This window comes from Stegostoma tigrinum, chromosome 1 (assembly GCF_030684315.1).
Source record: "Stegostoma tigrinum isolate sSteTig4 chromosome 1, sSteTig4.hap1, whole genome shotgun sequence".
NCBI classification, from domain to species: domain Eukaryota; kingdom Metazoa; phylum Chordata; class Chondrichthyes; order Orectolobiformes; family Stegostomatidae; genus Stegostoma; species Stegostoma tigrinum.
In genome coordinates, this window is record NC_081354.1 from 147654049 (window position 1) to 147681995 (window position 27947).

Below are 27947 nucleotides of genomic sequence, written 5' to 3' on the forward strand. Positions count from 1 at the left end.
CTGTATCTGAGAAAATGTTAGCGACTGACATATGTACTGAGATTAAGCTTGCCCTGTAATCTTGATATATGAGAAAATATTGCCCCAAAACATATGGACCAAGATGAAGTTCTTCTTTATGTGAACATGCAATGACTGATGGCTGATACCTGAGATACAAGGATTTATGTTGAAGGCAAGTAAGAGAGGGGGAGGGGTCACCACTTCATTATTTACCTTGGTACAATTTCACCGTGTCGCATCACAGCTTGGGGCTAATTGCTTCTGACAAAGGGCCATTCTTTGCTGCTCCCAGACAATTAGAGAGGCCAAGACTGAGAGTACAACATTGAAGTAAAACAGAAAGAAGGGTCTGCAAAACCGTGGCAACCAACACATGGCTTCCTCAGATACAACGGAACAATGTCACCCAGTTTCTGCCATCCAAATTTACCTATTGTCCTACTGGCTTCAGCTCATGACGCTGCAGACTTCAACCCCCCACCCTCCATTCCCTTACACTGTCGGGGCAGTTTCCAAGTGACTGGCACTTTTCAGAAAGAAGCAGAAGGGTTTTTTAGATATTCTCAACTTTTAATTTGATCCCGTGGCCCCTCAGCAGGATTTGCATATCAGGAATACAAAGATTTACCAGTGCAAGAAAAAGGATCAATCTCCAGTCAGCCTAACAAACAGCTCACATCAACTACTGTATTATTTTTGACAGCTGACACTGTGCCTCCAGTGGCAGTTATTTAAATAAAAGCACCTGCTCAGCTAATACTAAAGGCACCACGGCCATTTCACTCATGTTATTTACATACTACTGTATAAATATGACAGGTATCATGCAGAATTTTACATAGCAAGCTCTGGTAGCATGATATTAATATATATAGCTTTAAAGGTGCTGTTTCACAGTATCAGTGTTAAGAATCACGAGGGCTGAGCTACTCTATGCAACAACTTAAAATGGGTTAAAGCCAGTCAAGAAGCCAACTGAAGTCACTAGAAATAAAATCCAGGGAGATGTAAAACAGGTTGCTAACATGGTGTTTTGCACTGTCTCACAAAGTCAAGATCCACACTGTAGAGTGATACTGTACAGCAGCAGGCCATTTGGTCTGTCAAGACTATACTGGTATTTTCTTCCACAGCAGCCCATGGAACTTTAAAGACAAAAGTGAAAAAGGGAAGGTAACTCTGTATAAATCAATAATTAAATGACAGATAGTGTCAAGTCACAGTCAGTGCAATCCATTGTAGGAAAGACATGATGGCCTCAGAGAATTTGCAGCATAGTTTCCCCAAGAGGTGTGAAGGCAGGCTTGCGGTATTAGCCATAAACTGAAAGCTCTTGACATGATTGCAGAGATGCCGCTACATGGCACACACACTTATTCAGAGCAGAAAATCTGTGGCTCAGTGAATAGCACTTTCAACTCTGAGATATTCATGGACTTCACAGAAAACTTAACACTGACAATCCAGTATGGCATCAAGGTCAGTGCTGCATTCTAGGAGGCGGCCCGTCCTGGATTTGAAATTAAGACACGACCTTGTCTGACTGCTCAGGTGGATGCGAAACTTCCCATGGCACTTTTTCAAAAGAGGCTGTGTTTTGTATGAATGTAACCTCTAGGAGCATGCAGGGGCAGGAACTCCACTTGGCGATACCATATCACTGCCACTCACAGGTACAGCTGCCTACCATCTCGAAGGGTAGTCTCTTGAGGCAGACACCTGGAATTCAGTGAAACAGTGGGTGTCGAATGCCAGAGGGAAAGATCTTTGGTGCTGTCAGTGTGCTGTCTTCCCCAACTCGACCCTGAAGACAACATTGAATCTGAACCCCTCACCCTCATGTTGAGGGGTTATAATGGCACCACCTCAGGAACTTTGCCATGACTCCTGACTTTTGGCCCCTAGTTTTGCCACCTCTTCCCTATTCCCAGTCTTCGTCCCTGCTCCCGAAACTTTGATGCTGCTCCCAGAACTCTGCCGCTTGTCCCAGACTTTGTCCTAACTCCTGGGTTTTTCTCCTCCATTCCTGTACTAAGTCTCATGTTTTAGTAATGTTATCATGCATGGAATACATTGACATCAGCCAAGCACGATCAGATTCTTTCTGGTTTAGTGAACTCTGTCAGCAGTAACTGACCTTATGTGTTTGTGCACACAGGCAACCATTCTGATAGCCAGCTCAAACTAAGAACAGGCGATTTACCTCTGGTCTCCCAGCCAATGTGTGTCCCCCAATCAACATGATAGGAACAGAAACCTCAGAGATAATGGGAACTGCAGATGCTGGAGAATTCCAAGATAACAGAATGTGAGGCTGGATGAACACAGCAGGCCAAGCAGAGCACAAAAGGAACAGAACCCTGCTCCTTTACACATTTCTGTTCGTAGCAGATTGCTGTGCACACGTCAAATGCTGTATTTTTATCTTACAACCGTGGCTTCACTTCAGAAGAACCTTCATTGACTGAAAAGCCCCTTGAGGCATCTGGCAGTTCATGAAGAGCGCAAAATAAATCCAAGTCTTTCTTTTCTCTTCTCGTCTTCTTGTTGCCTTGCCAACTGGGGTTTGTCTGGCGCTCCTGCCATCTTAGAGACTTGGCTGAAGGGAATTTCTCCCACTTGAAAAGTAACTTTTAGGTCCACCTAGTGTCCCTTATAAAGCTAAACACAAAAGGAGTAATTTAGTTCAGTGGTTGAGGCCACAGTCTCAGCTTGGACTCCAGATGAGGCCCCACTTCAATCTTTTCACAGATCGAAAGCCCTGAGTTTCACCTTACGCTGGGCTGCTCCAACAGCAAGGAGGACATGAACTACTGATAGAGGAAGTGTTCACCTGTAACCCTCTCCTCTTACACCAACTGCCCTTTCTCAGAGCGGCACAGTCACTTTCATAAAACTAACTAGGATCCAAAGTGTAGCTTTGGGGCCTGGTGCATAGAGGTCAAATCGAACATGCAACCCTTTTTCACTAAGTCAGTGAGAGTTATGAGAAGTGTACTTATGCAGAATCATGTTCTAGTGTGGAATGCTGTCACAGGAACAGGTGAGTTAGACGACAATATCTTTTTAGAAGTAAAGTGGATGACTTTGTGACTTTGCTCGCGAGCATCCGATTGCATGGCTCTATTTCCTTTAATATAGCCCTCTACTTCAAACAAAGTCAGCACAAGGAAGATGAGTATAGTGAGTTCCTAGTGAGTTCAAAACATTTGTAATTCTTCACACTCACTCCACTCTCCTGTTTCTTCCCCGGGCCCTTCAATATTCCTCTTTTTCAAGCAACCAACTCCTTTGGAAAATAATTTAAGAATAGTGATTTTAAACCTGTGTGGAACAGAGAATTGCACAAGCTAACCAGGTTCCATGCAAAGATTTTTTCTCATGTCCTTTTGAGCAATGCATCCTTGAAGTAGGTGGGGGAGGGAGTTGACATTCAAGCTTCCACCCACTGTTTCTGTCCTTTTACACCATCCATTAACGGCTGGTATGCCCATCGCCCTAACACCATCATTCACTAAGCCAGTGGTTCTCAAATGTTTTGGCTGAAGGATCCTTTTCAAAGGGATCAATATCAAAGACAATCCAAGCCCATAATCCTATCTAATTTAAAACAGTGGATGGTACTGATGATGTGAGGGCCTAAAAATTGCAAACAGGCCTGATCAGTACCTGCTTACCTTCTGTGCTGAAGGTTTCTGGACAAAGCCCTCTTATATTGAACTGGTCCAAGTATCTACTATAGTGATTGTAATGAGGTCAGCCAAGTGGCCCACTTACACTAAGAGTTCCCTGATTGGGGCTATTAATCTGGTCCAATCAGGGAGTCCTGGCTGATAGATAAGACCAGGAGTGTCTGACATCCTGTTCACTCTGAGAGCTGGCTCTGAGGGAGCTAGATCAGGGACAAGGGCACTCCATGTGCAAATAAAGGGTGACTTGGTGACAGAATACTAGCCTCAGTAGAGTTATTTCATCTCCGAGTCCAGCAGCGTAGAAGATCATTATAGAAACAATATTATCTTTTACAGCTTAGTGGGCTGTATTTCGAAGCTTAAACATCCAGCAGAAACTTTGACAGCTACTGTGCAAAGGAAACATAGAAACTAGGAGCAGGAGTAGGCCTTTCAGACATTTGAGCCTGCCCTGCCATTCAGTATGATCATGGGTGATCTTACATCTCAGTGTCACTTTCCTGCTTTCTCCCGTCCCATGATGTTTTTACCATTTAAAAATGCATCTCTTTCTTGAATATATTCAGTGACTTGGCCTCCAGCTTCACTACTGTTTGAATGAAGAAATATTTCCTCATCTCAATCCTAGATGTCTACCTTGTGTCCTGAGATTGCATCCCCTGATTCTACCCATCAGGAACAACATCTTCCCTGTATTAGAATTATAGCCATGTCAGAACGAATCAGATCTGCTCTCATTCTTCTAAGCTCTAGTTAATACCAGTCCAGCTGAACCAATCTCTCCTCAAAGAATTCTGTATTCACCAGTTCAGCCTAGTGAACCTCCAATGCACTGCCTCTATGACAAGTCGATTCTTACTTCGATAGAGAAACCAAAACAGTGCGCGATACTCCCGATGTGATGATAAACGTGAACTCGCGTGCATGCGAATGGATGCAGTGAAAAGTTTGTAATGTCACCTTTTGGCACCATCTTTAGGTAGAGAGGACTTACGTGTACATACTTTTGAGTGTAGCTACAGAGCAAAACAAAAGTTGCAGAGTTTTAAAAATATACATATCAGCATGGAAAGAGTTGAAAAAGTCCACAATGAAAGGAAGTGACAATAAGTTCTCAAGTTCCAGTCTGTGACCGGGGGCGCAGAGCATGAGGCCATGCTCCCTCCACAGGCTAGCCTGCATTCAGGACTCACTCCACCGCTGCTCTGTGAATCAGCACATTCACTCCACACTGCCGCCTCAGGACACAGCCCGCACTCACTCCGCTGTGGGACACAGCCTGTGCTCACTCTGCTGTGGGACTCAAACCACACACACACTGCTGTGGGACACAGCCCGCGCTGACTCTGCTCTCGGACAAAGACTGCGCGCACTCTGCTATGGGACGCAGGACACAGCCCGCGCTCACTCTGCAGTGGGGCTCAGGACACAGCCCGCGCTCACTCTACTGTGGCACACAGCCCATGCTCACTCTGCTGTCGGACACAGCCCGCGCTCCCTCTGCTGTGGGACTCAGGCTGCGCTCACTCTGCTGTGGGACTCAGCCCATGCTCTCTCTGCTGTTGGACGCAGCCCACGCTCACTATGCTGGGGGACTCGGGACTCAGCCACGCTCACTCTACTGTGGGACACAGCCCACGCTCACTCTGCTGTCGGACACAGCCCGCGCCCTCTCTGCTGTGGGACACAGCCTGCGCTGATTCTACTATGGGACTCAGACCGTGCTCACTCTGCTGTGGCACACAGCCGGTGCTCACTCTTCTGTTGAACTCAGCCTGTGCACACTCTGCTGTAGAACACAGCCTGTACTCCCTCTGCTGTGGGACTCAGCCCACGCTCACTCTGCTGTGGGACTCGGGACTCAGCCCGTGAGCACTCTGCTGTGGGACTCAGCCCGCGCTGACTCTGCTGTGGGACTCAGACTGTGCTCACTCTGCTGTGGCACACAGCCGGTGCTCACTCTTCTGTGGAACTCAGCCTGTGCACACTCTGCTGTAGAACACAGCCTGTACTCCCTCTGCTGTGGGACTCAGCCCACGAGCACTCTGCTGTGGGACTCAGCCCGCGCTCACTCTGCTGTGGGACTCAGCCAGTGCTCACTCTGCTGTGGTACGCAGCCCGCGTCAACTCTGCTGTGGAACTCAGCCCATGCTAACTCTGCTGTGGGACACAGCCCGCGCTCAATCTGCTGTAGGACTCAGCCCACGCTCACTCTGCTGTGGCACACAGCTGGCGCTCATTCTGCTGTGCGACATAGCCGGCGCTCATACTGCTGTGGGACACAGCCAGAACTCAACGCTGAGGGACCCAGATCGCGCTCGCTCTGCTGTGGGATTCAGGTCACGGCCTGTGCTCACTCTGCTGTGGGACTCAGGACACAGCCCACACTCAGTCTGCTGTGGTTCACAGTCCGCGCTGACTCTGCTATGGGACTCAGCCCGCACTCATTCTGCTGTGGGACTCAGGACACAGCCCGTGCTCACTCTGTGTGGGACTGAGCCCATGCTCACTCTGCTGTGGAACACAGCCCACGCTCACTCTGCTGTGGGACTCAGGACACAGCCCACGCTCACTCTGCTGTGGGACACAGCCCATGCTGACTCTGCTGTGGGGCTCAGCCTGCGCTCACTCTGCTGTGGGACTCAACTCACGCTCATTCTATTGTGGGACTCAAACCACACACACTCTGCTGTGGGGCACAGCCCGCACTCATTCTACTGTTGGACTCAAACCACACACACTCTGCTGTGGGACACAGACCACGCTGGCTCTGCTGTGGGTCACAGTTAGCTTTCACTCCACTGTGGGACACAGCCCACACTCACTCTGCTGTGGGTTTCAGACAGCGCTCACTCTGTTGTGGGACTCGGACACAGCCTCCGCTCACTCTGTTGTGGGACTCGGGACACAGCCCGCGCTCACTCTGCTGTGGGACTCAGCCCGCGCACACTCTGCTGTGGGACTCAGCCCGTGCTGAATCTGCTGTGGGGCTCAGACGGCGCTCACTCTGCTGTGGGACTCAACTCACGCTCATTCTACTGTTGGACTCAAACCACACTCACTCTGCTGAGGGACACAGCCCGCACTCATTCTACTGTGGGACTCAAACCACACACACTTTGCTCTGGGACATAGCCAACGCTGACTCCAATGTGGGACACAGTCCTCACTCACGCTGCTGTGGGACTTGGGACACAGCCCGCGCTCACTCTGCTGTAGGACACAGCCTACGCTTGTTCTGTTGTGGGGCTCAGGGCACAGCCCTCACTGACTCTGCTGTGGGACTCGGGACACAGACATGCTCAGTCTGCTGTGGGACACAGCCCGCGCTCACTCTGCTGTGGGACACAGCCTACGCTCGTTCTGTTGTGGGACTTGGGACATAGACCGCGCTCACTCTGCTGTGGGACTTGGGACACAGCCCGCGCTCACTCTGCTGTGGGACTCGGGACGCAGCCCGCGCTCACTCTGCTGTAGGACTCAGCCTGCACACTCTTGGCTATTGGACTCAACCCTTGCTCACTTTGCTCTGAGACACAGCCAGCGCTCACTCCAATGTGGGACACAATCCTCACACACGCTGCTGTGGGACTCGGGACACAGCCCTCGCTCACTCTGCTGTGGGACTTGGGAAACAGCCTGTGCTCACTCTGCTGTGGGACTTGGGAAACAGCCTGTGCTCACTCTGCTGTGGGCAAGGGCAGCTCTCACTCTGCTGTGGGACACAGTCCTCGCTCACTCTGCTGCGGGTTTCAGCCCGCACTCACTCTGTTGTGGGACTTGGGACACAGCCCACGCTCACTCTGTTGTGGGACTCGGACACAGCCTGCGCTCACTCTGCTATGGGACTCAGACACAGCACGTGCTCACTCTGTTGTGGGACTTGGGACACAGCCTGCACTCACTCTGCTGTGGGACTCGGGACTCAGCCCGCACTCACTCTGCTGTGGGACTCGGGACACAGCCTGCACTCACTCTGCTGTGGGACTCGGGACACAGCCTGCACTCACTCTGCTGTGGGACTCGGGACACAGCCCGCACTCACTCTGCTGTGGGACTCGGGACTCAGCCCGCGCTGACTCTGCTATGGGACACAGCCCACGCTCACTCTGTGTGGGACTCAGCCCGCGCTCACTCTGCTGTGGGACTCGGGACTCAGCCCGCGCTGACTCTGCTATGGGACACAGCCCACGCTCACACTGTGTGGGACGCAGCCAACGCTCACTCTGCTGAAGGAATCGGGATCAGCCCGTGCTCACTCTGCTGTTCATCTCAGCCCGCGCACACTCTGCTGTGGGACTCAGCCAGTGCTCACTCTGCTGTGGGAATCAGCCCATGCTCACTCTGCTGTGGCACACAGCCAGTGCTCACTCTTCTGTGGAACTCAGCCCGTGCTCACTCTGCTGTGTGACTCAGGCCGCGCTCAATCTGCTGCGGGACTCAGCCCACACTCACTCTGCTGAGGGACTCGGGACTCAACCCGCGCACACTCTCCTGTGGGACTCAGCTCGCGCACACTCTGCCGTGGGACTCAGCCAGTGCTCACTCTGCGGTGGGTGTCAGCCCATGCTCACTCTGCTGTGGGACGCAGCCTACGCTCACTCTGCTGGGGGACTCGGGACTCAGCCTGTGCTCACTCTGCTGTCGGTCACAGCCTGCGCTCTCTCTGCTGTGGGACACAGCCTACGCTCGCTCTGCCTTTACACTCAGGGCACAGCCCGTGCTCACTCTGTTGTGGGACTCGGAACACAGCCCGCACTCACTCTGCTGTTGGACTCCAGACTCAGCTCGCACTCACTCAGCTGTGGGATTCAGGACACAGCCCGTGCTCACTCTGCTATGCGACGCGGACTCAGCCCGCGCTCACTCTGTTGTGGGACTCGAGACACCGCCCGCGCTCACTCTGCTGTGGCACTCATGACACAGGCTGCGCTCACTCTGCTGAGGGATTCAGGACACAGCCCGCACTCCCTCTGCTGTGGGACTCGGGACACAGCCCGCACTCACTCTGCTGTGGGACTCAGGACACAGCCTGTGCTCAGTCTGCTTTGGGACCCGGGGCACAGCCAGCGCTCACTATGCTGTGGGATTCAGGACACAGCCCGCGCTCACTCTGCTGTGGGATTCGGCCAGTGCTTACTCTGCTGTCGGTCACAGCCTGCGCTCACACTGCTGTTGGACTCCAGACTCAGCCCGCACTCACTCTGTTGTGGAACTCAGCCCGCACTCACTCTGCTGTGGGACAGAGCCTACGCTCGCTCTGCCATTACACTCGGGGCACAGCTCGCATTTACCCTGCTGTGGGACTCGGACAGAGACCGCGCTCACTCCAATGTGGGACACAATCCTCACACACGCTGCTGTGGGACTCGGGACACAGCCCGCGCTCACTCTGCTGTGGGACTCGGGACACAGCCCGCGCTCGCTCTGCTGTGGGACTCGGGACACGGCCCGCGCTCACTCTGCTATGGGACTCGGGACACGGCCCGCGCTCACTCTGCTGTGGGACTTGGGACACAGCCCGCGCTCACTCTGCTGTGGGACTCAGGACACTGCCCGTGCTCACTCTGCTGTGGGACTCGGACACAGCCCGCGCTCACTCTGCTATGGGACTCGGGACACGGCCCGCGCTCACTCTGCTGTGGGACTTGGGACATAGCCCGCGCTCACTCTGCTGTGGGACTCAGGACACAGCCCGCGCTCACTCTGCTGTGGGACTCGGGACACAGCCCGCGCTCACTCTGCTGTGGGACTCGGACACAGCCCGCGCTCACTCTGCTGTGAGATTCGGCCAGTGCTTACTCTGCTGTCGGTCACAGCCCGCGCTCACTCTGATGTGGGACAAAGTCCACACTCAGTCTGCTGTGGGACACAGCCAGCGCTCACTCTGCTGTGGGACACAGCCTACGCTCATTCTGCCATTACACTCAGGGCACAGCTCGCATTTACCCTGCTGTGGGACTTGGGACCCAGCCCGCACTCACTCTGCAGTTGGACTCCAGACGCTGTCCACACTCATTCTGCTGTGGAACTCAGCCCGCACTCACTCTGCTGTGGGACAGAGCCTACGCTCGCTCTGCCATTACACTCGGGGCACAGCTCGCATTTACCCTGCTGTGGGACTCAGACACAGCCCGCGCTCACTCTGCTGTGGGGCACAGGCAGCTCTCACTCTGCTGTGGGACACAGCCAGCACTCACTCTGCTGTGGGACTCGGACACAGCCAGCGCTCACTCCAATGTGGGACACAATCCTCACACATGCTGCTGTGGGACTCGGGACACAGCCCTCGCTCACTCTGCTGTGGGACACAGCCAGCGCTCACTTTGATATGTGACTTCAGACGCCTGCTGCACTCACTCTACTGTGGGACACAGCCCGTGCGCATTCTGCTGTGGGTCACAGCCAGCTCTCACTCCACTGTGGGACACAGTCCTCGCTCACTCTGCTGCGGGTTTCAGCCGCGCTCACTCTGTTGTGGGACTTGGGACACAGCCCATGCTCACTCCACTGTAGAACACAGTCTGCGGTCACTCTGCTGTGGGACACAGCCCGCGTTCACTCTGCTGTGGGACTCGGGACACAGGCTGCGCTCACTCTGCTGTGGGACTCAGGACACAGGCTGCGCTCAGTCTCCTGAGGGACACAGCCCGCGCTCACTCTGCTGTGGAACACAGCCCGCGCTCACTCTGCTGTGGGAATCAGGACACAGGCTGCGCTCAGTCTCCTGAGGGACACAGCCGGCACTCAATCTGCTGAGGGACACAGCCCACGCTCACTCTGCTGTGGGACTTGGCCCACACTCACGCCGCTCCTAAAGTCCAGTCTCCAGGTTCGGGCAGAAGTATGGTATTGGGTGGGAAGAAACCAAAACTTGCACGGGGTGAAAACAGAACAGGAAATGGAAAGCGTGTGGCCAGCAGAGGTGCTCTGACTGGAGCGCTCTACTCTGATGCCATCTTGTTTTAATAATATTCAGTTCTGGTGAAGAGTCACAAAATTCAAAATGTTAACTCTGTTTTCACTCCACAAAAACTGCCAGACTAACTGATTTTCACTCACAATTTCTTCGCAATATTTTGTAAAGTTTGCTACATTCTGTTTGTCAACAGTTCAAACGTTATTTCCTAGAAACAGTTAATCAAAATTCAGCAGAGAAAGGCTGTTTAAAAGCATATTTCCTTCCATTTCACTGACATGTAAGTGTATGTTATTTCCATCACTCTTATCATAAACTAATAAAATAAGACATCTTGAGATCTAATTTTCTTAGATATGAGCTAACTTCAAATATTTCCCAACCCTGTTTCCTTCTTTTCCTGCCAGCAAACATTAGTTGTCTATATCTTCCCACGATAGAGAGATTCTGTTTCCCAAGTCATTTTTGTGCATTGATCTAATTCCTCCAATCTCTCTCTCTGCTCACTGTTTTTAACTATTGAGGAAATTTCCATACTAATAACACATGTGTCACCATCAGAATCAAATCTTTAGCCAAGTTCTAATGCAAGCACTAAAATCCTTTAACAGCCGGAAATGTTGATGTTTGCACCAGCCCGGAATATGAGGCAGCAGATTTTGTCAATGTAAATCAAATTGCTGTTTTTCTTGCTTTCCACTGCTTCGGCACATGTGACTTGGTGAAACTGAAGGTATCAACACTCAGTGAAGATGTCATCATGTTGGCAGGGTTATGAACCCAGGCCTTTGTTTTACAAACAAAATTCCAGACCACCCAGATCTTTTAAATATGTTGGGTGTAGCTCCTTCAATGGCTGAGGTCATGTGCAACTTGCTCAAGTCAGCAGTAATGGGACAGTAATGGCCTTACTGCTCCATTAACACCGACACTCTGCCTACGGACACTTTAACAAGGTGTGTCAACGGGCAGCTGAAGCCCCTTTAATAGAGGAAATGGAATCCTACATCAACAATGGCAACTTTAACTGACAAACTGATACCTTTAACATAATAACCCATTCTATGCCACTTCACAGGAAAAACAGAAAGCAAAAATTGATTCAGCACGATAATAAGATTCAGACACTCATTCTAATTTCAGAACAGGACTGGATGGATGTTGTGGTATACACACTCTGAGCAGTTTCAGTAGTGTGATTGTGGGGGAAGAGGCCCTGAAAAGGTTAAGTGCTAAATTATGTTTGACACAGCCAGCAGGAGCAGAAGTGCTTCTCCAGGTCAACAAAATAGTTAGGGACAGTGCGAGCCCAGCTTCACCCTCCCAGCATCCTTAACTATGTCGCTGGCCCTGGAGCCACTCTGCAGCCACTTACTGGGGCTAGCTCAAATCCAGCAAGCTTCTTCACAGTAGCCATTCTGATCAAGGAGCTAACACTGTCAGTTCAATAAAGCCAGACCTCTTTGCTGTCAAAACAACTTTTCACCTACAAACTGTGTATAATCAATGTAAATGTCTGACGTGCCACAAAATCATAAAGACCAGTCAAGGGCCCATTACAATTGCGTTTGCTGGTCATAGTGATCTCAGTACAACTGATTTTGGTGTGTCCTGGATTCAAAAGAAACAGTCCTGCTCGTGACGATGATTTCATCACAGCTACAAGAGGCTGCATCTGTAGGTGCTAGATGAAAATTGTGTTTGTTTGTAATAAATCTCCCCCAGTCACCATCATAGACCTCATTGCTGAATTCCCTGATAACATTCAGTGCTTTAAGAGTAAGTAATTCTACAAAATTCAACAGGGCTTTATAATCACTCCACCTCAGGAAAGGGGACAACTGAGAATGTATGATCTCAGTCCTTTCTGTTTGATCCTAACTCTAGATTGTTATGACAACCTGATTAGATAAAAGGCAATGCGAGAAGCCTTTGACTTTGATGGACATGAAACCAGTGACACCAGGATAGGCTGGCTGCTATAATCCCATGCAAAGTTATAACTTCCTGAGTATATATTGGTGCCTATTGAATGATTCTAAATTGCGCATTAGAGAAAACATCATCTTTTATCACCGACTTCAACTCAGCTGCCAAACAGAAGATCTGTGTTCAGCTGATCTGGATCCTGATGCTAATCTCCTGGCCCTTTTTGCACCATAAGGGTCTACCTCTCCTTCTGGACATTTTTTAGGATGACTTTTATTTTCCTGCTCTTTCAGTTCCTTCCCCCACAACCATATGCCAGCTATGGCTTGCCTGAGGGTATGAACTGACATTCTGCTCCTACGTATTTCCATCACCTTCAACTCATTCAAAATGTCAAGATCCCATGTGCTCCTCTGCATTTTGATGCCCAGCGACCCCACTCTGCGACCCCATTCCCATCATCCGAATCTTTTTCAAGTCCATGGGCTAACCCAGAAGGACGACCATAAAATCTTACTCCGACATTTAAATCTTATTGGGACCTCATCCTACCTATTTGCGTATCTGCTCAAAAGTTTAACCCCCTTTGGCTTTATTGGTGGGCTTCTCCTTGAGCTCTGGTCCTTTACCTGACATTGAAGAGCACTCAATAGTCTACTGTATTTCTGCTCTGTGAAGCACTGTTAATAAAACTCTCTACTGGCACTTTAACTTTCCAAGGACTTCCCAAAGCACACAGTTTTGACAATGAATCTTGTTACCACCACCCAGCCCATCTATGACCACATTTTTGCCATCTATCCTACCTTTTCTGCACAAACAAATATTTAGTCCCTCCACCTCACTCTAATCTATCTGATTAACCTTGGCTCCCGCCCTACTCAAACCCTCTCTCTCAATATTTTCCTTTTTCATTTTTATTTCTTTTCCCCATTAAAGAAAAGTAGTTAGAAATATTTGCCAGGAATCTCACGGGATGGCAGATTTCTGTAGATCAACAAAATGCAACTTGACAACATAGTCAACAACAATCAAAAAATGTGCTACAATTTAGCTGTTACTTTAAATTATACAAACACGAAGAACTAATCACATGTGTTTACATTCCAAGTGGGATTCTGTCTGAAAACATAGCCTAGCACAGTACAGCTCAGAGAGGATGCCTTTTGTCGGCTGCTTTCCAGAATTGAACAAAAATGAAAATGTTAAAAACATTTAACAAATAAAATCAACTGAATGACACTATTTACATTTTCTTCTGAAATATTTTTACACCATCATTCAGCCCCAAGGCAGATTACTCGGATTTAATACCCTCTTTATATATTGTCCAGAACGGCCATAGATGAATCTTCCTCATTATTGTACACTATTTTCCGAATTGGTTCTGCAACATTGCCAAAGTTTGCAGGTGCTAGTAAATATAACCATTTTTACACTGTAGCATTGATTCTCCAGTAACAGATGTATAACAGCATTGTATAACATCCAGGCCTGCATCTGCACAGTTAACAGAGCCCCTGGACTTCAGAAACGGCTTCATGCAAAAATTTTACTGGGATCAATACATGAGATAGTAGGAACTGCAGATGCTGGAGAATCTGAGATAACAAGGTGTAGAGCTGATGAACACAGCAAGCCAAGCAGCATCAGAGGAGCAGGAAGGCTGACATTTCCTTCTTTAGACCCATTTTCTGAAGAAGGGTCTAGGCCTGAAACATCAGCTTTCCTGCTCCTCTGATGCTGCTTGGCCTGCTGTGTTCATACAGCTCTACACCTCGTTATCTTGGGCTCTATACATATCATGATGTCTAGCCACAATCGTACATACCACTGGCACTGGATTCAGCTGAGGACTAAAGAGCTTCAGTCACAAACATTAGCTCTCTACAATTACTTCCCTAAAATCTGCCACCGTAATCCTCTCACTTCAGCAGCAATGTTTACAAGTTGCTACCACAAGTTGCTACTATCTGCAATCCCAATGAAAGAGAGAATCTTGTTGTTATCAGTGGGAGTTGTGCCATAATATTGATGTGAGACTGTGAAAGCACCTTTTGATTTGTAAGGATTTTTTAAAAAATTTTCCTGTGTTAGGAGAATGACCTCTATATGTATTTTTCTCCTCTCCTGTTATATAATGTTCAGTAGCAGTAGCACAGTCTCCTTGTGAACGTGCAGTCTGGGATTCAGTATCAGTAGGGCACAGGAGATTAACTCCTTGCAATTACTTTTGTCAGGCTAGCGCTATTAAATTGGTGGTACTTATGCAGATTCAGCAGTTTTGTTAGTGGTTCTCTGTCCACGTAACATTTCATTTTAAGGCATGCAGCTGATACTGGATCTTCTCTTTAAAATATGCATCTTCGATACAAGGAAATCGAGCTCTTACTGTTTACATAATGAATTATTATCCTTTTTTGGATGATTTTTTTCACACACAAAGGGTAGTGAATGCCTGGAACAGCTGCCAGAAGTAGTAGTCGAGGCAAGTACAATTTTGTCACTAACGAAACATTTATACAGTTACATGGATAGAATTGATAACGGAGGGACATGGAACAAACACAGGCAAATGGGACTTGTTTAATTGTGCAAACTGGGTGGCATGGTAAAGTTGGGCTGAAGGGCCTGTTTCCATGCTGTAAATCTCCATGACTCTACAACTCTCTTCAGGTTAGCAATATAAAAATTGAAAATTGATTCTTTTTTAGTCTTTGCAACAGAATTTGGATGTTTAGGGTCACAAAAGTGAGCGGGCATGGAGTTTTACACCACCAGCCGGTGTGCCAATTTGCTGGTGCAAATAGCCAAACAAGGCTGTTTAAAGGTCAATAGTTGCCTATTCTCAGAGGCTGACTGATATATTTCAGTTTGTCTTGGGTTCACCAACATCTAGGGACTGAGACTGATAGCCTGGAAGCAGTCTCCTGAAGGAGTATAGAGTCAGTGTGGTTTGTTCTTGTCTAGCTCCCTTCAGCTGAAGCCAAAGGCAGCCCTGTGGTGGTGATCCTCTTCTATGTGGTTGCCAAACAGCAAAGGGAAACTTCAAACTGGAGTGTTTAAAATGCTAGTGAAGGGACACCTCAAAATGGGGGAACACACGCTCTCTCTCTCTCTCATTTCCTTAAAAGGCAGCATGCAGCTTCTCCAGGAGGATAAAACAGTAAACATGTCCAAAATGGTCTGGTTCACTTGAAAATAGAACTCCGGTAGTGCCAATAGTACAGGTTCTTTCTTTTTGCTGGATTTTAGCAATTTTGAACATTTTTTTCCCTTCCCACTAGCTCTGCAGTATTACCTCACTCTGCAGTATTAATTATGTAGTCCTGAGCTATGGCCAGGGTAGCATGTCCTCCTTGGTAAAAACATGATCAAGGAAGAGGTTTTACTCATAGAATGAGAAAAGTTAGGGTGTACATTTTATAAAAAAGTGAAATTACAAAGATTATTAATCTTTGGATTATTACCTAAACCAGAATGAAATGGCTGAACGAAAAGCTGGTGTAGGAGAAATGGGTTTTGATTCATGGACTGCTGACATCGTTAATGGGGAAAGAAGAAGTTATTCAGTTGGGTCTGATTTTACTTGAACTCAAGTGGAATTCATTTCCCACTGTATCAAATAATTATGCTATAGAGGGGACATTAAAATAGATAGTGACAGGAGGATCCAGATGGAAGCAGACATAAGAACATAAGAACTAGGAGCAGGAGTGAGCAATTCAGCACTGCCTGCTCCACCGTTTAATACAATCATGGCTGATCTCATCTCACCCTCAACTCCACTTTCTTGCCCGATTTCAATAACCCGTCAACCCATTACTGAATAAAAATCTGCTTGTTAAATTTATTCAGTGTCCCTGCAGCCACCACACAGTAAATAATAAATTCCGCAGGTTCGTATCACTTGGAGGGAAGCAACTTCTCAACTCTGTTTTAAATCTGCTACCCCTTATCTGAAAACTATGACTTCTCATTCTAGATTGCCCTACTTGAGGAAACATCCTCTCTATGTCTCTAATTTTTCAATCTTCTTTAACATCTTACGTATCTCAATTAGATCACCTCTCATTCTTCCAAATTCCAGACAGTGTTAGCCTACACTGCTCAGTCTTTCTTCATTAGACAAACTCTTCTCTGTAATCAATCTAATGGAACTTCCCTAGACTACCTCCAACATGCCTCCTTAAGTAAGGGGACTAAAACTGTACACAATACTCCACGTGTAATCTCACTAATGCCTTGAACAACTCAAACAACACTTCCCCAATTCCGTACCCAAAAATACAAATGCCACAATTCCACTTGCCTCCCTATTACCTGCTGTACCTGCATATTAGTTTTCAATGCATGAGGAAACCAAGATCTATCCATTGGCCCATGCATCTAGCCAATCCATATCCATTTGTAAATTTCTTACTTCTTCACTACAAATTACTTTCCAACCTATTTTAGTGTCCACTACAAATGTGGCTTTAGCACTTTCTAATTCCTGCTTCTTAATTATTAATATAGATTGCAAATAATTGGGTCCAAGGACTGAACCCTGTGGCACCCCACTAGTTACATCATGCCAACCAGAAGCAAATCCATTTATCCTGATACTCTGCTACCTGTTGGTTAGCCAATCCTCTACATAGATGAGTAAATTATCCCTAGCCTTGTATTAACCTTTTGTGTGGCACCATATCAAATGCCTTCTGGAAGTCCAGATACAATGTACATAAGATCCCCATTATCCATCTTGTTTGTTACATCTTTGAAGAACACTTGCAAAACAGTCAAACATGATTTACCTTTCATAAAACCATGCTGACTCTGATGGAAAAAGAAACAGAGATGCTGGAAATCAGAAACAAAGTCAGAAATTGCTAAAAACAAAGATCTCAATAGGTCTGACGGCATCTGTGGAGAGAAAGCAGAGTTAACATTTCAGAAGAAGGGTCTCTGTCCTGAAATGGTAACTCTGCTTTCTCTTCACAGATGCTGCCAGGCCTGCTGAGTATTTTTCCAGCAATTTCTGATTCTGATTCTGATGGATTGTTCTTTGACTTTCCAAATTGTCCTGATGTTACTTGCTTAATAATGGATTCTAACAATTTCACTATGACACATGCTAAACTAACTGGTTTATAATTTCTTACTGTCTGCCTTCTTCCCTTTTTGAATAAAGACATTAGATTAACATTTTTTCCAATCCACCGCTACCTTCCTCACAATCAGGGAATTTTGGAATATTATAACCAATGTTAATGTCCTTTACCTTGAAGATCAATGCATAGTGTCCATTCAAGTCCTCTGCAATTTCCTGGTTCCTCATTATGACATGAATAGCCTTATAGTCTGAGTGCCCTATGTTCACTTTATCTTCTCTTTTCTTTTTTATATATTTAGAGGAGTTCTTAATGTCCATTTTTACATTACTTTCTAGTTTCTCATGTTATTTATTCTCTCCATCTTTATTGTTTTTTGGTCATCTTTTGTTGGCTCTAAAAACTTTCCCACTAATCTTTACCACGCTGTATGTTTTTATCTTTCAACTTGATACAAGATCATAAGGTAAGATATCCTTTCTTCATCTGTGTCTTATATTTTTTTAAAAAGTGACCCTTAGCTCTAGATTCTCCCACAAGAACAAAACATCATTTCCACCTCCATCCTGTCAAACTCCTGAGGGTCTTAAAAAAAGACCCAAAGAACAATGGATGCAGGAAAACAAACCTTTTCCCATCTACAATCTGTTCCGAAGAGGGGTCTTACCGGACCCGAAGTGTTAATTATGTTTTCTCAGCATAGATTCTGCCAGACCTGCTGAGTTTTTCCAGCAATTTCTGTTTTTGTCCCAGATTATCTTATGTATTTTAATCAAATCATATCTTACTCCTCCAAACAATACAAGCCTGGCCCATCCAACCTTTGCTCATATGAGAAATTTTAGGTTTTAGTCCAAGGTTGTGTTAGCAGCAAATTTAACAACTGTACCTTCAGCCAATTCATTTAAAAATAAGTTGTAAAATGGTGATGTCCCAGCACTGATCCCTGTGGCACACCACTCAATGCATTTTGACAACAAGGAAATGGCCCATTAATGCCTGTTCTTTGTCTACTGTTAGCCAGTCAAACTTCTGTCCATGTCAATATGTTACCTCATGAGCTTTTTATTCCCTCAGTAGTCAAGTAATCTGCTTCAAGTACACTTTATTAGCTCACATACTAAATACACTGCTTGGAAGAGAAAGGCTTTGGAAATCATTTTTCCACATTTGACCATCCATTTGAGCATCACCATTGGTCCTATGACCCCAGACTAGGAAGAGGAAATATCAGGCACAAGAGTTCTACTTCTAAACTACGCAGTGACCAATAACACTGAAAGCTGTGAACAAGCAAAAAACTCAGTCAGATCTGTGAAGCTTATCTGTTTTGTTGACAGAAGCCTTATAACCTGCTGTGTTTTTGCTATTGTCTACTTTTTGTTTAATAATTTCCAGCAAATACAGCTTAATATTGATTTTGCATATGGACATTTGATTAATTTTACTTACATCTTCCTAATTATCCATAATTCCAATGCCTATATCTCCTCCACTCGTATAGTTTACCAAAATGCAGAGGCTCACACAGTCAGGACTGTCGCTTGGGCAAGGCAACATAAGGCAGCTGAAGTTTTTGGAGATTGATTATAATGTTTTCAGGAGAGGAGGGGATGAAATTTAAGGGAACAAAATGCCCAGGCATTGTATTACTACAATGGGCTGCTTCTATTAGTGTGACTGACTTCAGGACAGATCCTGTATTTTCACTATAAAGATATTTATGCGTATATTTTTAAGACCTTATGGTGCAGTCCAATCAAATGGCAATTATCACAATACTATCAATCCAATTTTTGTTGCCACTTATTTTTGGTCTGTTGAATCCATTACTCACAAAGTGCAATTCACAAACAGTCATTATGGTATAGTCTGCAGATCCAACACAGTATTGTAAACCCTTTTCCTAATACAAGGAGTATATACATGTGTGCAAAAGTCAACCTTCTGTTAACAATTATCTCTTGCTATACTCACGTTTAGGCAACTGTTCACATGTAGTCTTAAGCAATTCCAAATGAGCCTGATGAACAATGCATACTAAGGAGAGGTCAGGGGGAAAAGTATTGGAAAATAATCCTAATGATCAGAGATTGTTAGTGCTTCCATTTTCCATGTCAAATTAAGCTCAGTCTATAATTGATACCTGGTACTTTGCAAATTAGAAGCAGATGGGAAAGTAGTTCCACACTGCTGGAAGCCATTTTTGATAGCTGTGGTTAACAGCATTAGCAGTTCCTCCTTTTCTTACCTAGAGATGAAAGATGAAATGGACAAACCAAACCAATCAAATGCTTATTGATTTCAATTTTTGCATTGTATTCCTTTAAAAATATGGATCATCTCCATTATTTGCACCCATAGAAAGCCAAGTGGATTTTATCTATATTTACCAAATGTTATATGATTCAATTTCCACCCCTGCTGTCCTCACTTATGCTGAGCTACAGTTCAAGGGTACTCAGCATCCTCAGACACCTTGTTCAAGTGGCCATCTTTACAGATCACTCAGGACAGTGTCAGCAACCAATTTGCTCATGGGGACACCAATGCTGATTCAAATTCTTTCAAAATCTGTTTACCAATCATTTTCCAACATGGGTCAGTGCAATCAGAAACCCTGGCTACTCCTCCCACTACAACATCCTCCCTATCCTCTCAGCAAAAAAAATTACCCTATGAACCCACAGGGGCTGAAGCTAACTGCTGTACTTCAACTGTTAGGCAAGATCAGCTAATTCTGCACAAACCAAGAATCAAATTTTGGGCTGTGTGATGTAAAAGACTCTGTACAAGGTGTAATAAGAAGGCACTGAGCCTAGGCTGCTATTTTTATTGGATGGATATAATTTTCAATGGATTCATATAATCCCTAAGAATGTGGTTATTCTCTGTAGCCACTGGCAATATTTAAAATTGACATAACACCCATTCACAGCTTTACGGTCTTAATGCATTGTCTTATCCAAGTTTTTAAAATCCTATTATATGCGAAATTTTAAAAATGCATTAATTAAAACAAATTTGGATACAACAGCAGGAATTTCACATATACTATCTGAATTTTGTTAGACCTTTGTTGCAATTGAGAAACACTTCCCTGTAAGTGAACCCTAGTCCTTGAAAAAAAGTATCCATACAGGATTGATTGGTTAAAGGCAATAGTTCTCAACTGAAATTCATTTGAAATTATCTATCTAGTCCTAACTAGGCACAAACATGAACTGGCGCCATAAAATTCAAAATAAAGGGACAGGAATTGTTTGTTTTCAACAACTTAGTAAATCTCTTGTATATTAATTGTATTAGAATTAGCTGATAATTAGTGAAAATGTGAATGAAATGCATCTGTTTCATTGCTAAACACATAGGAACATTGAAATATGCGAATTTGGAGCAGGAGTAAGCAACTCAGCCCTTCGAGCCCCCTCCACCATTTAACATGATCATGGCTGATCTTATTCTGGTCTCAAGCCCACTTTCCTGCCAGCTCCCTATAGCCCTTTATCCCGCTTCTCATCAGAATACAAACTAAAATGTCGAGAAATATTCAACACATTGCAATTCTGAGGCAAGTTCACCTACCAGGAACCTTACTTCTGTTTTTCTCCCCACAAACCTTCTGAGTATTTTTAGCATATTTTTAATTTTAGATTTCCGACATCCAGAGTAATTTGCTTCTAATGTAACAAACTTTTACTGCTGACCTGTTGGAACTGCTCTTTTTTTTTCAGTGATTAGGACACCATTACTTTGCATGCAAACAGTGGTTTTGACATTGGACATTGACACACATGTAATTAAGTTGCTTCATCATCCCCTTTTTTTTTAGGACATTTGAATAGTTTTACAAGTCACTAAGTTGTATTACCATTATTGGGTAAAGTATATTATGTAGAAGTTGCAAAATCATCAGAGAATTGTTGTGAATTCCAGTAAAGCCTTGTTGTACTCATAAGAACAAAGATAGAATCTAATTATATGAGAGTATAACATAGGACTGAACATGCAGAAATTCCAAAAAAGGTCAGCATACAATAAAATCCTGCACATTACAGGCATTTATATGCAATGAGTCTGCACACATTTGGACATCAGTGTAAACCCATTCTGAAAAAATGTTGCAAATAGTCAAAGCACTATGGTCTGGTTAAATTTATCCATCATAATTAGGATACAATCCCCTCAAACATGTTCTATGAACTAAATATGGTATTTCAAGCAGATGGTTTGCAATGTAACATTATGCTAACTCTGATTTTTCTTCAACCAAAAGCAACTGTTGTTAAAAGTTCTGAACAAAATTCTAAACTGCAAGACGAAAGTTAAGAAAAAAAATTGCTGCTTTCTGTACATGTTGATTCTTTACAATACGAGAATTTCACAGGCAGCATCACCCTCATACACCTCAATCAAGTTGTCAAGATTCATGTGCATCTATTGACTCTCTTGTCAAGCCTTTGCTTGAGGAAGGCTTCATAACCAAACACAATTCTGTTCTCACACAATGTGCATTCATGTATAACTCCATCAACAGTTGCTGATTTTCATTAGTAGGGTATGATGTGCATAATTTTCCAGTTCTTTGGTCAGATGTATTGAAAATAATGTGGCATTTATCAGAACCACAAAAACTGAGATTAGCTAACTCAGAACAAATCTGGAACCCCCTTGGGTTGTTTGGGTTGGAGACTCTGGTTGAATCTGCTGGGCTATCAAAGAAGCTTTTAACAAATTGATCTTGTGTGTCTCATTAATTGTAATGCCATGAAAATTAGTAATTTAATGATTTCCTTCAGAGTTCCCCCAGTTCAGTCAGAAGCCATCCTCAACTTTTCAACCAAACTCTGGTTGAATTTGTATTCTTATTAAGAACCGAGAAACTGCTAAATAGGACAACGTAACGTAAAGTGAAATAGTTTGTGATAACAGTAAGTTTATTACGTCTCCTCAGCGCATTAGCACATTGATTACTAATTTGCCAATGTGTAGGAAGAAAGTGTTGAAAGATTAAATGCAAAATCACTAAAAATGACATTGCTAATGTAATGGTAAAAAATACTGCGTACATTCTTACTGCCACTAATCTATTTCCTCTACTTGATTATCACAACAACATAGGACAGGAATGAATGTATTTGAATCGTGAACAACATCTAGTACCAAAAAGTAACAGACAGAAAATTAGCTACAACTTTGTTTAACTTTTCAGTGAAAACAATTTAGCATTTGGCAATGTGCTTTACTTGCACATTCCTAAACTCTAGCTTCAGTATAGACGGGTTTAACATTCTCTGCAAACATGTAGTGATGTAAGCCTGTTAAAGTGGATGGAGGGAAATTACCTGTTAACTAAGCACATGCTACAGCTCACCTGTGCCAAGCCTCTATTTGCTTCAGTACAAAGTAACTTGATACACAGTACAAATTGCACAGTTTAAAGCCATTAGCCTGTACTCGCGAACTATAAGCACAATGTCTGTACACAATTATTGTATCGTTGTATTTTAACAAAATCCTTTACAAAACGGGGTATTCCGCTTGGTTCAAACATCATTCTGTATGAACTCGGATTTTCGACAGTTGGAGGTCGCTCTGCGGACTCACCCACAATGAAACACACACAATAAATTCAACACAGTCTCTCAGCTGAACATTTTGTGGTCCCTGCTGCCTGCAGTAACCCAACAGGTGAAGAGGCAGTCACATCCTAGGAAAGTTAATCTGATAGTGCCAACTCCGGGAGATGGTCTACGCCCACATGCCATTTGCCAGCTGGTAAAACTCTGACTCAAACTGGAGAGGGAAGATCCGCTTACCTGCTTGAACTGTTCTTCGTAGGTCCACTCCTGCTGCTGGGACTGTGCCGGCTGAGGGATACCGACTGGAGAGTGAGACTGGCCGGGAAGGTGGTAGTGATGCTGCCCGAATCTGGAGAGCTGGACCGGGGTCCCTTTCAGAGTGTGCCCGGGGGTTGGCACCCCGGAAGCGCGATGAATGTGACTCCCGTCCATTTCTTCCTCCTCCTCTTCTTCTCCCTCCTCTGCCAGGTCTTCTTCCTCCTCCTCCTCCTCTTCCCCTTCCTCCCCGGGCTCAGGCTCGTCTTCCTCGGAATCGGAGAGGGCGGACGGGACGCGTCGGCACTGCGTTGCAAGCAGCGGTCGATGGGCCCCGCTCGATCCGGGGCCGGCGTCCCCCAAGCCGGCGAGAGCGGCAGCTCGGACCGCTGCCAGGGCAGCAGCTTGCTGGGCTGCTGCTAGGTGCTGGTGCACGGCGGCGCTCATGGCTTGTTGTTGCTGTTGCTGAGTGTCAGCTCCTGCCCGGTTGACATCCCTCTCCCTCTCTTTCCTCTGCCTCTCCTCCAGCTCCAGCCGGGCCTGTTGCTGCCGCTGTAGATTTTCCATCACCGCTTCCAGCTTCATGCCGTGGGGAGCCTGGTAGTGTGCACTTCCAGCAGGGATCAGGCCAAGTCCATTAGAAGCTGTTAAGCCTTGGTGCTAGTACAAAGGGGGAAGGGAAAGCAAAAAAAAAACACAAAATAGTCATGCGGGACAGTTTGATCAAACTTCGCACGCAAGCTGACCATGTGTAATCAACAGAGAGTCTCGGTCTTCTCTGAACACAAAAAAAATGTGCAACACACTCAGGAGAGGAAAGCCAAACTTTACTGCATCGTTAACTTGTCAGAACGGCAGGACACGACTGGATGTTTGAAAAGTAAATTCAAGAATTTGTATCAGAAGTTTCCAAACCCGTCAAATTTAGTGAAACTTTTAATAGGCACCTTCTTTCAACCGCTCCCCGGGGCTCACACACACACACACAGTGGAAAGGGTTACAAACAAATCCAATAGATCTATCTGCAATTCAAAGCGCAATAAGAACAATTTGTTCAATTCCTTGTGTTTTCTTTTTAAATTTACTTTTTGTTTGTTCGGCGCAAGGCTTCCCAAAACCCACCGATTATTTGATGTGGACCGAGCGATCGCTGCTCCTTCTAGCTGTTATTTGTTGGTACGTACACTCCACAACGAAAACCAAATACGCTTCATAATAAACTAAATTAAATATGACCTGACCCTATTGTGCAACGCCCCATTACAGCCTGTCCTCAGAAATAAAGTGACTCCAGCGACTGCAACCGAGCCCAAAACAGAAACAGCCAGAATTTCGCTCTGCAGACACGATCTAGCAACTCTCCCACTTAGGAAGGACAGCATTTAATAGAGATCCCCATTTGTAAATCCAATATCGAAACTGCAGGTTCGAGAACTGGTTACAATGTGACTTCGTCTCTTCCCAGCTTGAGGAAGAATCTTTAAAACAACTTTTTTTCCCCCTTGCCCGTAATTACCAGGAAAGCTTCTCCGATTGTCTTCATTACAAACACAGTCCTGCACACACCCTCCCCCCTCCGCTTTAACCACATAAACGTTAGATTTAACATTTTCCCATAACTTTATCGAAACTCAGTTAGCCCTGCTTGAAAAATATGTACAGAGCTTGCATCAGTTGCCCTCACCGCCCCCCCACAATAAAAACCTCGTTTTTAACATGTGCTTTTTAATTATAAATATTTCTAGGTCTTTTGTTTTCTGGGAGCAAACGAGCATTTTCTGCTCTCCCATTCATTCACTTATTTATTCCGCTCGCTGCCCGACCGTTTCCGCACTTTTATTCTCAGCGATCTCTCATCACAAATTTCATCGCCGCTGACTTTCCTTTTCTTGTTTTTTTTTCGGGGGAGGGGGTTAAGAACGGTAACACAGAATTTACCTTTCCAAGAGAAACAAAATCTCAACAAACGGAGCAACCCGACCAAACGCCTGTCTTTTTTTTAGAAAAATCTGTCGATCGGTGTTGACTCTTATCTGTCCGAAATCCTGCCTTCTGTTTTATCTCTCGGTGTACATAGTGTTTTTTTTCGATTCAATCGCTCGTTCCCAGATTAAACAATCTCCCCTTTCATTTTCTCGTCTCCCTGTGACGGGTTGCAGACCCTGTCACGTCTCCTATTTAGTAACACTTTATCTCTGTAAAAATCGCTTCCCCCCATCGCCAAACCTGATTAAAATATTTACAGAGATCGAGAGAGAGAGCTACCGGATTACGCCTCCGGGCGATCGGAGCTCAGTGAGACAGGGAGAGACGAAGAGAAAGTGGGATAAATGATATAGAAATGACTTTTTTAAACATTCCTCACCAGCGTTGTTTTAGCCACTATACTCGCGTTGTCAACCATGATCTATTTTGGTGCTGCTGCTTTCTTGCTATGTTTTATTTTCCTCTCTCGTTATCCACATGGAGAATTCCCTTTGGACAGTCAGATTTTCTTTTCTGATTTCAATATTCCCGATCCAGTCCCTCTGGGGACTCGCTGCTTCCTTTTCACAGCATGCAACATACATAGAAACATATATAGATCCGCACATATACACAGGCATATCACTGCCAACCATTAAATATCGCCCTCCAATTGCAACAAGTGGCTCCAAAGCGCTGGGGCGCTTGCGTAACCTGGTCTGACAGAGCCAGACCTCTACTCCCATTTGCTAAATAGACGTCAATGTGTTGATAAATAGAAGAGGCAGCGGAGGGGTTGTGGGGGAAGTAAATGACAGCCGGCTCCCCTTCTAGTACGGACACATGCTTCCCAATTCCAATGCACCGCAGCAGAAGCATCATTGACTATCCCCGCAGCGTTTGCACGCCTAAATGCTTCTGTTTCTGTTTTGTTTGTAGATGTGTCATCACTCGGTTTCTGAGGGCAGAGGGTGGGCTGGGCACAAACTTGGCACCAGGTTAAAATGTATGTGTGTGGGGGGAAGGAGGGGTGAGGGGAACAGAGCAAGCCGGACACTAGGTTCGCCCGGGGACAGTCGCGCCTCCGGCTGTGCCTGTGCCCGGAGCTATTTAAATATGAGTATAAAATGTCCCCCATGTTCTCGGTGCAGGAGCTGAAACCACATCCCCAGCCCCCAGAACCCCACTCCCCTCACACAATTGAACCGATCGGGACAATTACAGCCTGTGGCAAGAGTGGAAATGAACACCCTCGATAGAGTCGCACCTCTTTGATGCTGGACCCGTCACACTAAATTGCTTGTACAGTTTACGTGGTTCTGTAGATTGGAGACCAGAAAGGCCGATAATGAATGTGGGAGTGTCCGGCTAGGTTGAGCTGTACTATGACAGCCTAAGATGTATCGACTTCTCACCATATGGGAAATTTACACCGACAGCTCTGGGTGTGGCTGCAACTTGTAAAGGACGAGTTTGGTGGGTGTAGGAGGCTGAGATATTTAAACATCAAACATCCAGACAGTTCATAAATAGAGAAAGCAGATGGCTCTCTGACAGTAGCCAACACAAGGAAAGAAAGAGGCGAATGGCTGAACAGTTCCCCCTGCAAAATAGCTGTGACTCGAGCTTTATTTGATTCACAGAATACAATACGTTAAACATTAATAAACAACTCGCAGCCACCAACAAACACTAAGCGCAAAAAAACTCTTCATGCAACAGGTTTCGCTGCCGCCTGTAATTAATACGAGCAGTTTTCGCTGAGTTTGTGCTTGTTTTCGAGGCGTGTACATTGAAGACAGTCGGACACATAGATAATAAATATGCAGGGGATTAATGGCAGGGCGTAACTCCTGATACAAACAATACCAGATGTGCTCTAGGATGTGGTCCAGGCTTGATGGGAAATCTATACAATGGATTTAGATCAGTTTGTTTTCACAGATGGCTGCGTGCCAATTTGTGCAATATATTCATGATTTTCTTACCCAAATCGGAGCTAATGTGTAGCGATGGTTCAACCATGACAATATATCATGTTACACAAGGTGCCTACGTTGGCAATGCGTGTTGTGGAATGTATGTCATTATGGAGTGAATATATAGGCCTCTGTGTAACCGAGCATATGCTGTGTAACCAGCCTAGGAGAATGTCCTCGTTAGACCCCAGGCCTGTGCTCAGTTAGTTGTTCTGAGTCAAGCAGCAGAGTGTCTGCCTCGCCGATATCTTTTGGAAGGGGAAAATAAAGTGAGCCCGGAATGCCAATCCTGATTGGCATCCAGTGACCCCTACTGGAAAGTGCAAGTGAGTGGCGGTCACAAGAACCAGCATCGTTGTTGGCTGTACTGTACCTTCCCTTTACCCCCTCATCATCCCACTGTTCTTACGAAATAATTGCTGATTCTCACTGTCAATACTCACAAATAAAGGATAATTTTGTGGGTGCTATGTCAGAGGCCTGTTTGTGCTGATACAACTTATTTTGTCTCATAGATTGGTGACTT

The 27947-nt window shown here is 45.6% G+C and overlaps 1 protein-coding gene across 5 annotated transcripts in view; it reads right to left on the reverse strand.

The window, feature by feature from the left end:
* Window positions 1-26270, reverse strand: part of LOC125462998 (AT-rich interactive domain-containing protein 3A-like) — a 465714-nt gene extending 439444 nt beyond the window's left edge. For 2 of the 5 annotated variants that reach the window (XM_048553714.2, XM_048553629.2), the window contains exons 1-2: window positions 25843-26270; window positions 23459-24136 (exon numbers count right to left, since the gene is read on the reverse strand). In XM_048553714.2, the coding sequence (XP_048409671.2) occupies window positions 23459-24136; window positions 25843-25881 (717 nt within the window). In that variant the 5' untranslated portion in view covers window positions 25882-26270. Of the gene's footprint in view, window positions 1-23458; window positions 24137-24599; window positions 24654-25415; window positions 25625-25842 lie in introns of those variants that run through there. The other 3 variants (XM_059649219.1, XM_048553800.2, XM_048553888.2) reach the window with 3 other exon arrangements.
* Window positions 26271-27947: the final 1677 nt, after the last annotated feature.